Raw genomic sequence first — 15,264 nt, 5'->3', positions numbered from 1 at the left:
TACTGAGCCCTTAAACCTGAGACTGAAAGGGCACTATTCACTTTGAGTACCTATAAAACTGTATTCTACTCGATTGTAACTGCCCTCTCCTCTCTTACGACTTTGTCTATTTTCCTTAGAAAGTGAATATTTACACTAAACCTATACCTGAAAAATTTCAATTATTAAATTCCTTTATAGGCTGCATTTCTGTACTGTACCACATGAGATGTTGCCTTCATGTGGTTTTCCAATGCTACATCAGCAGAAAAAATGTTAAGGATTACAAAAAAAGGCTGTAGCTTAGATAATATACATTACAGCAAACAAGCATAAAACAATTGCAAATAGTAGAGCTTTTTGTTTTAATAAAATATTTTACAAAAATGCCAATACAGCCATTATATGTCTCTCTAATTTTTATCTTTTTCCAAAAGCCATTTTCACATTTCTACAGAGTTAGTCGACATCTGGCAAAAAGAAACATCGATTTAGAGAGGCACAATGGAAAGGAAAATAATCTATCAATTGATCTGTTCCATTGCAAGTCTATATGTACGTTTCCTCCCCCTTTCTATTGCCCCAGTTGACCCCTGTGCCCTTTCCTTTTCTCCAGTTTTCAGCCCCACCTGTTCTCACTCCCTCGTTCCTCCCAGCTTCCTCTTTCATGTCCCATCTGCCACTGAAGCTGCTGCAGGACAGAGTCTGGGCCAGAGAGGAAAGGTAGGGTTGAGGGAAGGCAGATCTGTCGCTCAGCTTGGGCGGGATTACATAATTATCATGCCTCCCTTTGTACCCAGACAAAATAGTAATTATACATCTGCTGCTAAGCCAAACAGTTCTGTTTCATTCACCTCACCATATCTGTTGTTTTGCATAGAGCTGGACAATAAAACAATAACATTATCGCAATATAATTTTTTAAAACAACAATAACAAATGTTTAATAAATATTCAATAAATGTTTGACTTTATTCACTTGAATCATACACAAATTAGGACTTATTTTTTTTATTAGGATGTTTATTTTGTGGGGGAAAAGGGACCGAAAAAAGCTTTTACTTAATGCACTATGACTCATGCATATCTGTTGACAAAGATATTATAATCATGTTCTAACTCAGATTTGTGAAGTGATCCACTGTTTAGCATCTAGTGTTGACCATAATTTAGAGTTTAAACCACAATTAACCATCAGGTTTCTTCAACTTCCACTCAGGAGCAAAAATCAGCCTTTAAACTCAAAAGAAATAACGATTTTGATACTTATCGATATCGAAAGATATGAAAATCTTTATCGTGATAACATTTTTGGCCATATCGTCCAGCCCTAGTTTTGCAGAGGATTTGTGACGTGATAATTGACTCAGAGACAGATTAGTTTGTTCCATATGTTAAGGAAATAATCAGATTGTGTCTTAGAAACCCACTTCACAAAGTGTCTGCAATTGCACCTTCAGAAAAATAGTCTATAGTTTGTAAGATTTATGTGGTCCTTGTGTAACTACATTACCACTGTGACTAGATCACTGAAGATAAGAAAACCTGGGAAAACTCAAAACATGTATGGCCTTTGTAGGGCTGCACAATTAATTGAAATATTATTATTAGGACTGTAGCACTGCAGAGATGCTCCGGCTAACAGGTCAAGTTCCTACACAAAATAAAACATCGACTTGATATGCATAATGATCTAGGCTATTGGATAATGTACTCAGATAAGCAACATGTATAGGAAGGGTTAACCATGTTAGCACTGATTGAGAAGAGACGATAAAAAGTGTTCAAGCAAAGATCAAAAAATCCATTGTATGCAGACAGCCACCTGTCATCATACAGGTTGTGTACTGAACAAGATACACAACCTGAACTATGCCTGTGCCAGTAGATGTCTTCATACAGAATGAAAGACAGATCTTTCATAACGTTGTATATTTGAAAATGTTGGTTGAATAATTCAGTTTTTGTGTTTGACTATTGTATTGTATATGGCATATTGTTTGGACCTAATATTTCATCAAGTAAAATGTATTTATACAGTAATTTTTATTGCAGTGGTGGAATGTAACTAAGAACATTTACCCAAGTACTGTACTTAAGTAGAATTCTGAGGCTTTAGTTAATTTGTTTTATTTTATGCTAACAGCTAGTTACTTTGCAGATTAAGATGTTACACAATCCATCAACTTACAACAGAGGTTTCAAGTCTCTTCTGTACCGTGGATAGTTTCATAATCTCTAAGCCACACTCGGGTACACCTGATCACACAGATGTCATGTAGGGGAGACCGGGTATGGTTGTAACATAGGGAGAGTTGTAACAACATCAATTCCACCAATTAAAGATAAAATAGGAGTCATGTGATAATTTTAGTATTTACCTACTTCCTCCCCGATCAGGCATCGGGGAATAGTGGAAACATGCACATTTAGAACATATAGAGACAAAACATATTTTGAGGAAATTTTTTTGACCAAGACTATATTTAGTTTAGTCTCTATGCTACTGCAGATACAACTGTTGCGCTTCTTTAAATAACATCATAGAGTATGGTCTAGAGCTGCTCTTTTATGAAAAGCGCTGTGAGATAACTGTTGTTGTGATTTGGTGCTATTTAAATAAAATTGAATTGAATTGAATTGAACTGAATGACTTATATTACACTGAAATGTAGTTCCTTTGGCAACATGCCTGACGGAACATGATGCAGTTTTCTACTGCTAATTTCAAACCACTATGCTAACACAGCTTACTAAACAATGGCTGACAGGGGTGGGGTGGGTTGCAACACTTCTTTAAAAAGTATTACAACCATCCCCTATACATAGAACTAGAGCCCGACCCATATGGGTTTTTGGGGGCCAATGCCGTTATTAAAGTGAAAAAGAGCCGATTTATGAGCCGATATTTAGATTTTAAGAATGATTTGGATAGTAGACCCCTTTACTGTATAAACTACACTTAGAACAGGCCGATATTGAAAGCTGGTATGTAAGTGGGCTATAAAACGTTCTTAAATGGATTATGTTAATAAAATCTGTTGTGGTGGCAGCCCGGCTGACGGTGAGTGTCCAGTCTGTTCCTCCTTTCTTTCTTGTGATTCTGTTTTTCCCTTGTGTTTTGGCCTGCCTGCCTGTGTCTCCTCTCCCCCTGCGTGTGCTCTCCCTCTCTGTCTCTCCCTCCGCTCCTGAGCCCAGCCAACGACCTGCACCTGCGCCTCGTCAGCCACCTCCTCTGCCTGCCACACCTGCCAGTTATCAGCCTCATCTCTGACAGCACTTCTACCCCGGTTCTCCAGTCAACCCCTGCTCCAGAGTGTTGCGTTTGGGTCTACTCTGTCCCCACATCATAACAAAAATCGATTACAGTCTCCAAAAGTGAACATGTAAACAATTGCACATCAATAAATATTTGCTTCTGGAAGGTGCAACTTCTTCAACCATCTGTAAACAGAGAGTGAGAGAATAAGCATGTGTAATTTCAATGTAGCACATTCACATCTAGTTCATCCCTTTACCAGCACCAAAGATACGTGAAACCATTTAACCACCATCGGTATAATTCATGCTGTCTAGGATACAGTGGGCTGCTGTTGAATGCATCTAATTCTACAGGAATGTCTACAACGAGGACCTGAAACTTTGAGATTTCATTTAACTAATGTTATAACTGCAACCAGAGCCGTTACGGCTCTGACTACAGTGTTTCACATCTACAATGTCACAAAAATAGGAGCTACAGCAAACCATGATAGATTCTTGTTCAGCTCACGTTTATTTACATGTTCGCTCTGGTTTAATCATTTCAGACACGCGACTAACTGCAGACAGGCGGCTCGCAGATATATTTAGAATACGTCAGAAACTATAGTTCAATGGCTCATTAATGTTAGCGCTCCTCCACTGATAAACACGGCATTAGCTTTGTGGCTAATTTAGCAACGGGCAGCGTTAGCTGCTGTAACGTTAAGTGATTTTAGACAATATTTAGAAGTGATGAATAAGAGAGACAAATGTGGACCGTTCACTAGAACTGCTAGAACTGCTAGAACTTTGTAATAAATGTACATGTCTGTTACGTCTGTCCAGCAGGTAGCGTGAGGCAGTGTAGTTAACAGGGGAGCTGCAGCTGGTCACCCTCTGGTGAGCAAACTATGCAACACCCATGACATGAGTGAAGGATCTGACTCTAGGTTTCTTTTTTATTAGTCATATATCTGCTGTTATAAACAGCCGATGCCGATTAAATGCAATTAGCTCATATTGGCCGATAATAATATCGGTCGGGCTCCACATACAACTAAGGACTTTCTTTATATTAATATGTTTACAAAGTGCCCTATGCAGTCTCTGGGTCCACCAAGCCTGCACTCCAGGGTTTTGAGCATTCATATGTCAGTACTGTGACCACACACACACACACACACACACACACACACACACACACACACACACACACACACACACACGAGTCATCAGGCATAGACTGTTACAGAGAGAGAGAAACCTTGTTCTTTTATATTACCATTCCTGTTTTTGAAGCATATCATATGATGTGGCGTCCATTTTTGCTTCTTTTGTCTTAATTGTTACAAGCTACCCTGGTAGGGGGTAAGTTGAACTGAATCGGTGCCATTTGTAGTAAACAAATGCGGGTAACATTCTACGAGTTATAGTTGCTGAAGCAAAAAGTGTTACAACCATTCCCGGTTTCCCCTATTGCTGAATGCTTGCAGTGTTGATGAGAGACTAGATAACTTACACGTTGATAAACTACTTTAGTTTAAAATCTGTATATTGTTGTTTGGGATTGACAAGAACTGGTGAGGTAAATCACAGCAAAGACTGTGAGGTAATTGCTTCAACAAAATTAGCCTGTAATAGCCTCTTAAGTTTTTAAGTGAATCCATTATTATTCAGTTCTTTTTGCTGAATCATTTGGTTTCCTTGTTCCGCTTTAATAAATGTGCTGAGCCCTGGGATAGGGGACATCTAGATTGGTAGATGAGACGGTGACCTTGACCAGCTGCAAATTTAATGCTGCTCACATGTTAATGCCTCTGTATAAATTCTCCAACAATGTAATATTCAGTAAATAATCTAACACTCTGAATGGAGCCATTCAGCATGATGCCTATTGTCACTTTTATGTTTCTGGTCTTTTACAGCTGTTAAATGTTTAATGCCAGAGTATTTTAATGCCAGAGTATTTTTAAATTTTTATTTCACAGTTTAACTTAAACTAAAATGAGAGAAGTGCTCCAGCTGAACTGACAGAATTCGGAACACAGCTATGTGTTCAGAGTATCTTACCAAGAGTGATTCAATATAACAAATATTTATAGTAATCTTTGGAAATCATACTACGTGATCAGAAAATGTAAAACAACAAAACAAGTTCAACTGAAGTGCAACTGTTATAATATATGCCTGACTTTTAGATGTTGGCACAACCACAAGAACATATCCTTGATTTAAGGTAACTAAAAACTAGATATACCGTAAAACTTAAATTAAAAGCCTAGTCCCAATAGATGCCTCCTTTACTTGCCTGGTGTGGCTACACATTTTGCCTAAATTTTGAATTAATGCAGGTTTTCTCAATTAGAAGATTTACCAGTATGGTAAACAAGAGAGACAGGAAAAAACCCTAACCCCCTAACCCTAACCCTACTAATGCACCTCCAGATACCTCACATTGCTTTGACTCAACCCATAAATTTGCTCAAAGGGGATGTGGCGGGGCCCTGTGCATTTTTTGGTACCCAACATTACCTCAGCATCCAGCATCTTAATGAGATCAACCAATCAACTAAATGATATGCATAAATTTGAGCCTGTGTGTACACGTTTCTCACGTACGCACACACACAAACAGAACATCACGGCCCACCAGACTCCCATTCCACACCTCCTATTGTCCCACAGTCAGACAGCAGGCTGGGGCTGCAGAAGTGGCCACAACAGGCTGACTTCTCCCCCGAGGGCCCACATGGGTCAGATTTGCAGCGGCTCCCCCTCTCTTTCTCCAAGTGTCCTTGGGGAGAAGAATCTCCAAGCTGCTGTGGGCTGTAGATGAGGCAGATGCCGGCTACTCAAACTAATGGGAGGTCCGGTGGGGGGATGACATGATTCCTCTTTGGTTCCCATGGCCTGTGGCACACTCATGTCACACGTACTCCTGCAAGTAATACTGATGACAACAGCAGAGAGAGCACACTGTCCATCTGCTCTCCTCACACAAAGACACACACACACACTTCCTTTTCCACGGAGAGATGCAGCAGGTACTGTAGATGGACACTGTACATACATCTGAGTGTTTCTGTGTGTGACATGAGGGTTGTAAGATGCAAGAGATATGATGTAATGTATAGGAAGATAGGCCAGACACACACACACAAACACACACACACACACACACACACACACACACACACACACACACACACACACACACACACACACACATTACTGTTCAAACAAGTGTTAAAATAGTGTTAGCCATATATTCAAACAAAAGTGTAAAACATGAAATTTGAACAGAGGTGTGATCAATTACCACTGACTGTACAGAAATTATTGTCAGTGGTGGGTATTTATTTGTGTTTTGCTAAAGGGAGTGTAATTATTTCTTTTGGAAGAGCAGGAGAGGGGCCTTTATCTTTTCACATCACAGATTCATATTTTGATTTCATTGTTCCCTTATAAGAATTTTTGAAATTACCATTATCTGACTCTGCTGGGGTAAAAATGTCACAGCACCACAGGGCTGGTGCCTGCTTGCTTCATTTATTCAGTGGCTGTAATAACCATTTATCTACTAACACTTTATTCAGATGTGTTTTAAATATATTATTTAGAGATATTGGCGGGAGAGTTTTGCAGTTTCTTTATTACTTACGTTCATAATGGGGTGGAATCAGTAATCATCTGAATCAAGTGTATAAAACACACTACATACAGGTTTGTGAGATGACCATGTTTAACCACAAGAACTACAAGGCTCCTCAGAAATCTGACAACACTTCAGTCGTCTCACTTCACAAACAAGTGTGTTTCCCCCCTGTCCTTTGTCTTCGTTGTCCTGCTGGAAAGCGTGCCAGGATATACAGGGGGCCACTTCAGGCACGCGTCCTCTTTTCTTATTATAATATCAATAGACCCCCACCCACACCAACCTACCATCACCATACACAGACACATAACCCAACGCACGTGAGATTAAAACACTTTTCATGAAGTTGGCGTTTTATTTTTGACTTTATGTCCGTTTGTTCAAACATTTTGTTCACCGGAGTCATAGTGACTCGTTTCATAAATAATCTCGCTTTTTATATCAGTTAGTGATTGTTTATGTGTTGACGTATAATGTCGACGTTAATGACCATCAGTATTGGGATACAAACGTGTTTAAACTCACCTTCAGGCGACGATCACGGTAAGGAAAACAACCAAACACAAATCAGCATTGCCGCTAAATGATATTTAGCCTAAGGCTCTGAAAACCCCTCCTGCAGAATTCAATCTAGAGTGATTATTGTTCTATTAAATTATGTCATACAGTTTTATGTCAGTGTTGGAGGATGGATCAGCTCTACTGTGTAAATAACAGTTGAGGTGTGTTTACCATCCACCACATCCCTGCCAGCGACAGGTGTTGGAACCGACGGCCGACTGCAGTCCTTCCTAAATCAATAAGGGGTTAGCGGGTTATGTGCGTGTGCTGGGGGTGGACGCTTTGGGGAGACAATAGATGGGTTTGGAGCCCCACACGGTCGACCATGTGCCGTTGATTAACATACAGCTGTTCGCATGAGGCCCAGACAAAGGCAACATGATAGTCCAAACTCTGCACGCACACACACACACACACACACACACACACACACACACACACACACACACACACACACACACACACACACACACAAGCAACATTTCCCCCCTTCTTTCCCCCCCTTCTCAAGGCTCAAGAGCACAGCAGAAGAGGGCTGAATAGCCGCTAGACGCACAATACGGTTTTACCCGGGACCTGCCCAGTCTTTGTCACCTCACACGCGTCAGAGTAATTATAGATCTTGGATGTAGAGAAAGAAAGGCTATACGCCATTCTTCCCCGCTTCCTTCTGATCTTTGTTCAGTTTGAAGGCAAGCAAGCAAAATAAAAGTTTTTAAACAATGCCATGTAGGCCCCAAATTGTTAAAGTGTTCAAGTTAATTGTTAATGTATGATGAAATGTAGGAGGCCTTAATTAGAAAATATCGTGGCACGCTCATTGTTTTACACATTTCCCAAAATCTGAATGACTATATAATTGCATATTCTCTTGGATGATGTCTTTCTAATTATAGTCGACAGTTTTCCAACCACCCAACCACATTGTAAAACAAAAAAGGCCTAAGCAATAAAGTTCTTTAATTTGGCATTACTAAACTTGGATAGTTTGTTGTTAAAACGTTCAGATTGGCCTGTTGTAGATTGTTGGTTTGTCCCACACTGTTCCATTGATTTAGTTCCATCACTCACATTAGTTTACACTTTTCTGCAGTAATACTAAAGATATCTGCCTTGCGCAGCTTCTTATGCATATTCCTATGAAGAACTTCGTCCAGGTGTAATGTGGGTTGTCTAAATCCCCAGTGTCAGACTGCTCCCCTGAGGTCTGCTCCGGCTCCACCTCTTTGCCTGTGACGCGCAGCATCAGGTATAAAAACCCCTCAGCGTCTTTACGCACCAGAACCTTAACAAGTGCAGTCCAGACTGTAGGACAGAGGAGAAGACTGTCAACAGAAGAAAAGGATTTAGGAGACACCAACAGGATCACAGAGAAAAGTGATGAAACTTTTTTGAGTTTTCCTCAACATCTTTTGGGAATATCATTGCACACGACGGATGCGGACAGCCAGGTAGAACTGAAAAGAAAACTCTGAGAAGAAATGGCACATCTACACTTGAGATGCATCTTGGCACTGGCCTTAGTGCACGTTGTAAGTTGGCTTCTGTATGTGCTAATATAACAATCCCAAAATGTCTTTATGCGCAGCGCGTCTGACATGTTTTTTTTCTGTCACTGCAGGTTCTGTCCTCCGGTGTGTTTGAGCTGAAAATCCATTCATTCCACACGGCACAACGCATTTGCAGAAGACACAGGGACTGTCATATATTTTTCAGAATTTGCCTAAAACACCCGGAGGATGTGATCTCCGCAGAGCCGCCTTGCACCTTTGGCACCGGACACACCAACGTCATCAGGGCAGATCAAACATCGATTTCTAGCAGCGCTCCCATCAGAGTGCCTTTCCACTTCAAGTGGCCGGTAAATGGTTAAACATGTATTGTTGGGGTGTTTTGGTAGGGTTAAATGCAAAGCTTGAATTCTCACGATAGTTTATCACTGTCAGATAACTAAGTGCGTAAAATACCTTCATATTTTATTAACAACAGGCTACAACAATATCACTGTTATTGCACTTGACAAGCACAAAACAGTTTTTTTTCTGTTCTAGGGGACATTTTCACTGATCATTGAAGCCTGGAACGCTGAATCTCCGACAGAATACACAGGTAGGTTGTTACTTGAGTTACAAAATCATGGCCTCTGTGATATCAACATAACTTTAAGCACACGCGCGCTGGTGCGCAACCAGTAGACTTTCCATCTAACACACGCAGCTTCCTTGCGAGATGACAGTTGTTTAAATTTAAAGACTTTCCTTCCCTCTGCAGATAACCAAAACAACCTTGTGAGCCGTCTGGCGACCAGGAGGAGGCTTGCCATCGGCGAGGACTGGTCCCAGGACGTGCACTTTGGCGAGCAGAGCGAGCTGCGCTACTCCTACCATGTCTTCTGTGACGAGTACTACTTTGGAGATGGCTGCGCTGACTACTGCAGGCCGAGAGACGACACGCTGGGCCACTACACCTGCGACGAGGAAGGCAACCGCATCTGTCTGGAGGGCTGGAAGGGAAACTACTGCTCTGAGCGTAAGTGTATATTAATAATGTCATATGTGCTCCCCAGCAAGGCACATAAAGTCTGTAGGCCTACTAGTTCCCTTGGTGCAGTTCAGTGAGTAACCGGTAGATGAAGCAAGTGAAAATGAATTCCCCTAAAAAATAAAACAAGATTCAACCCCACATGCGTAGTGGTACCAGCATCTAAAGTAGTATTTTATATGTTTTCATGTTATTTTGTAGTCTTCTATGATATCACAAAGATATAGTTATCATATTTATTTAGTAAAATAGGCCTAACCAAAATTTCTAATTATAACAATAGCCTAATGCAATTTATTTTATTTACACAGCAGCCTTCAAAATGAAGTTACAAACTGTTTTACATAAACAAAATTAAGACAATTCAGCACGATTAGATATAATCAGTCAAATAAAAGTACTGAGTGTGAAACAGAATAGAACACCAGGATAGAAATAGTAGAGCAAACGAAACACACAAAATAAATCATTCATCTGAAAATTGTTGTTTTTTTGTTACAAAGGTGTAAAGACAACACTTTACAAAACACTATATTAATCTGAGTAAGTGAAGAAAGTGAGAGAATGTTTAGCAGAAGACCGAAGGCTTTTGCACTTGAAGTGGAATCATAAAGCAGTAACACTGAGGGAGTGAATATTTACAATATAAGGCAACTCAAACTTTTTCTCCTCCCATGAAGTAAAAAAGTACACTCAAGATGTTTTGAGGCATGGAAAAAAAGTGTTTTTATCTTACTCAGCTCGTGGTTGACAGACACTTTGAACTGGAATATTTTCAGAGCATATAGAGTATTTGCTTTATCTGAGTGATGTCCCATAGTGTTGTGTTTTACTCCTTTGCTGTAGTGTTCCATCTGCCTTTTGTTCTCTTGTTAGAATGAGAGAAAGAGCTGTAGCCCCCGTCACACACACACACACACACACACACACACACATTTTTCAAGGTGATCTGGGTGTGTTTGCCTTTGAGAGAGAAAGCGAGAGAGAGAGAGAGAGAGAAAGAGAGAGAGAGAGCGAGAGAGAAAGGACATAAAAGAAAGCATTTTTCTCTGTCAGTGTGCCTGCCAGCTGCTTGGCTTAATACTTAACCAACAGTGAAGTCTAGATCAGGGCTGGGGTCAGACAGGGGGCCATGTACGTGTGTGTGTGTGAGAGATGTATAAGAAGGCGTGCCCATTGTAATAACACACCCTCCCTTCCCCTCTCCTCTCCAGCCATCTGCTCGGCGGACTGCAGTGAGAAGCACGGCTACTGCGAGGCCCCAGGGGGATGTACATGTCGCATGGGCTGGCAGGGCCCCTCCTGCAATGAATGCGTCCGCTACCCAGGCTGCCTCCATGGGACGTGCAGCCAGCCGTGGCAGTGTAACTGTCAGGAGGGCTGGGGGGGCCTCTTCTGCGACCAGGACCTCAACTACTGCACTAACCACAAGCCCTGCGCCAACGGAGCAACCTGCACAAACACTGGCCAGGGCAGCTACACCTGCACCTGCCGGCCCGGCTTCGGAGGCACCAACTGTGAGCTAGAAACCAATGAGTGTGACAGCAACCCCTGCAAGAATGGAGGCAGCTGTAATGTGAGTATACAGTGTGACTAAGTCTGTTTTGTTCAAATGTGCACGCTCATAGTAAAATAGTTGCGTTAAAGAAACAAGACAGATAAAAGTTATTGATCCCACACAGGGAATTCAAAGGTCATAACATCAGAAGAACAAGAACAGTCATAGTAAAAAAAGTAGAATACTATATACTTTATGAACATTTACTATATATAAACTAATCATGATAAAACAATAAAAGGTAACTTATACTACACAACAACATAAAAAGTAACTTTATAATGAGATAAAAATAGTCACAAATAAAGTCAAATAAGGCGAGTAGATGAGTAATTTGTTTGAGGGTGGTGAGTAAAGTGTTTTGTGTCCACATATAGCAGCTATTGGAAACACAGCAGTTGTTGTAGGCTTCTGCCAGACTGCTAAGGTTTCACCATCATGTCCACTGATCTCATTTGAATGCATATTGGAAAACAGCTTATATCAGGTCTCATCCTTTATCCTACCCTTCAAAACGAACAGCTCCATCAATAGAAGCCTTTCTTACTAATGCTACAATCCTTGCCAGACTTTACACATAAAACAAGCCTGTCCCTAGTCCCTCCTTAACCTGAAGGTTTTTCTCCCTCTGTCCCAAGGACCTGGAGAACGACTACTCGTGCACCTGCCCACAGGGATTCTACGGTAAGAACTGCGAAATCATTGCCATGACGTGTGCAGATGGTCCCTGCTTCAACGGTGGCACCTGTGTGGAGACGATGACCGGAGGCTACACCTGCCGCTGCCCTCCCAGCTACACCGGCTCCAACTGCGAGAAGAAACTGGACCGCTGCAGCAACAGGCCCTGTCTAAACGGTGAGTGGGCAGAGGAGGCCTCGCATCTGGCGACATCTTGTGGCAGAAGTGCAAATCAGCACCTGAATAGGAAATTGTTTTAGTGAGGAGGTATTACTGTCAACACTCCTGCATCAATGCAGCAATTTGCTACAGCAGGAGTGTTAAATGTAATCCCATTAAGACTCCTTTAAATGAACAAAGTATTTTTCCCTTCTGCAGGTGGTGAGTGTCTGGACCTTGGCCAGAGCGTGTTGTGCCGCTGTCAGGCAGGCTTTACCGGTGCCAACTGCCAGGTCAACATTGACGACTGCGCCTCGAGCCCCTGCCAGAATGCTGGAACCTGCCAAGATGGTGTGAATGACTACACCTGCTCTTGCACCCTGGGATACACCGGCAAGAATTGCAGCGTGCGTTCAGATGCCTGTGGCACCCGTCCTTGCCAGAATGGTGGCACTTGCTTCACCCATTTCACTGGGCCGGTATGCCAGTGCCCTAAGGGCTTTATGGGTCCGAGCTGTGAGTTCACGCTCCAGCCCAGTTTTAAGCCCGCTTTGCGCCAAACCTCCCAGCCCTCCTCTGCCACCCTCACTGTCTCCTGCGTTCTGGCCATCCTGGTGCTGGTTCTGGTGGCGGGTATTATCTTCTTGAGGAGGAGGAGGAGACTGCAGGGAAGGAAGCAGCTGAGCGACATTGCAGTCTACAATGACTTGGAGACGGTCAACAACCTGGGAGGAAGCGAAAGAGAAGCCTTCCTCGGTCCTAATGGCCTGTTCAAGATCAGCAACAGCACAGCTCGCCTCAGCCTCTCCCTCTGCCCTGACGAAAGATCTGGGTACAGGCACCATCCTGTGGAGAGCAGCCTGGCCAGAGGCGGGCATCAGGACTTTATGTGGAGGGATGAGGCCGGACTGGGCTCTGGGGCCGGGCTGAGATGAAACAGAGATGAAAACATGGACATTCACACAGGGATAGAAGAATTTTAGCACTTGTTGCTCCTCTCTGTTCATGGACAGTGAAGAGAGGAATACATCCATGAGCTGACAACCGCTCAGCTTATGATGAAAAAAAACATACCATTAAAATGTAAGCAAGAAACAAAATATTGATAAATGAACTATTCTGATCAAGATGATTTACAAACATTATTGAAAAAGTATATGGGGCAAAGCTCTTCCATGTTTAAGACCCAAAGAAACAAATAATATGATTCACTTTTCATAGGACCTACAACACAAACCAAATACAGGAAGTCACAATACTCTTTGGAAAACCTGCCCAAAAAATATTTTTTCTTGGGTTTTTGTTTTTAATTTATTCACTTTGTTTAATTGTTTCTCATTTGATTTTTTAAACACAGATTTTTTTTTATGCTTTTTCAATCTTCCTTTTGCCATTATTTCCTTATTGTGCGTACCATCATTTTTATTCTTTATATTATTTATTTATTTGAAAACTTATGTTTATGGCTTCACTTTGATTGTCACAGATGTAGAGATATATTTATATGATACTGAATGGAGACTGACGCTTGTTGTTGTAGCAGGATGTTTTACGGGCTGAGAAGGTTGTGTAAAAATATCCCAAAGATATTCAGTGCAGGGATATAAAGAAAATGTGCTTTATCACATAAAGTCAGCCATTACTGTAATTTATATATATAGTTTATATACTACTGATCACGTTGCCCTTTTGTGTGCCATTTTGTTTCATGCCAAAGTTTGTGTTATGTTAAATGCTTTCATTTATATTATTTAATTTCACCATGTTGTGGTTGTGATGTGGAATAAAAGATTTGTTTTGATGCAATTCTGAATTTATGTCTCTGTCCTGCAGGCTTGAACCCTGTACCTTTATTTATAGACAGAAAACTGTAGTTAGAAGAAATAAAGATTAGAAAAGTATCACATTTTCCATGGTATAGACGGTCAGTAGCCTTACATGTGTCATGGTTGTCAATAAGTTTAGGACTACAACTAGCAGTTATTGTCATTATTGATTCATCTGCCGATTTTATTTGTCAAATCGTTTAGTTCAAAAAATGTCAGCGAAAGTTGAGTTCAAGTTGCTTGTTTCATCCAATCAGTCACCTAAAACCCCATATTCAGTTTACAATACTGTGAAACAGTATAAAGCAGAAAATCCTCATAATTGAGAAGCTGCAGGAACTACATAATATTTGGTATTTTTCGGTTTATTACTTAAACAATTACTCATTTTAGCTCTAGGTGAGTTTACACTAACAAATATATATTTTATTATGCAAGATGCTGTAATTCTGATGTGCCATACCTAAGAATACAGATATGCTTCATTTCAATTCAATTTTATTTATATAGCGCCAAATCACAACAACAGTTATCTCAGAGCGCTTTTGATAAAAGAGCAGGTCTAGAAACCCAACAGTTCCCACCAAGAGCTATAGACTGAATGAAAAATGGTACAGATATTTAAAGTAGTGTTAATGATAATAATCGTAATGTTAATGATTATAATAACAATAATAACAATAGGACTAGTAACAATAATTGTAGCAGAGGGTATCGAGCAGGAACACGGGGGCAGCAGGTGACCCGCAACCACAGATCCAGACTCCACAGCACTAGAGCCAGAAACACCTGCAGGAAGTGATAGGAGGAGAGAGGAGAGGGACGAGAAAGCACAAGACTACGGGAAAGGGGAGAAGTTGTGTTAGTAACATGCATTAATGGGATGAGGTTGCATAGAGAGGGAGAGAAAGAAAAGGAGAGAGGAGCTCAGTGCATCATGGGAAATCCCCCGGCAATCTAGGCCTATAGCAGCATAACTAAGGGATGGTTCAGGACTCATCTGAGCCAGCCCTAACTATAAGCTTTATCAAAGAGGAAAGTCTTAAGCCTACTCTTAAATGTGG

General features: G+C 41.2%; 1 protein-coding gene across 1 annotated transcript; it reads left to right on the top strand.

Moving 5' to 3' along the window:
* Nucleotides 1-8,657: 8,657 nt before the first annotated feature.
* dlb (deltaB) lies at nt 8,658-14,180 on the top strand. Its single transcript, XM_038708251.1, has 7 exons — nt 8,658-8,970; nt 9,060-9,299; nt 9,490-9,547; nt 9,710-9,967; nt 11,194-11,555; nt 12,176-12,392; nt 12,594-14,180. Exons 1-7 carry the CDS (start codon nt 8,920-8,922, stop codon nt 13,307-13,309), a joined length of 1,902 nt encoding a protein of 633 aa, XP_038564179.1. The 5' UTR covers nt 8,658-8,919; the 3' UTR covers nt 13,310-14,180.
* Nucleotides 14,181-15,264: the final 1,084 nt, after the last annotated feature.

Source organism: Micropterus salmoides, unplaced genomic scaffold (genome assembly GCF_014851395.1).
Source record: "Micropterus salmoides isolate LMB-PRFRI ecotype aquatic unplaced genomic scaffold, ASM1485139v1 Ms_hic_scaffold_9, whole genome shotgun sequence".
Lineage (NCBI taxonomy): Eukaryota > Metazoa > Chordata > Actinopteri > Centrarchiformes > Centrarchidae > Micropterus > Micropterus salmoides.
Note: the sequence above shows the minus strand (reverse complement) of the source record. Positions and strands in the feature narration are given on the sequence as shown.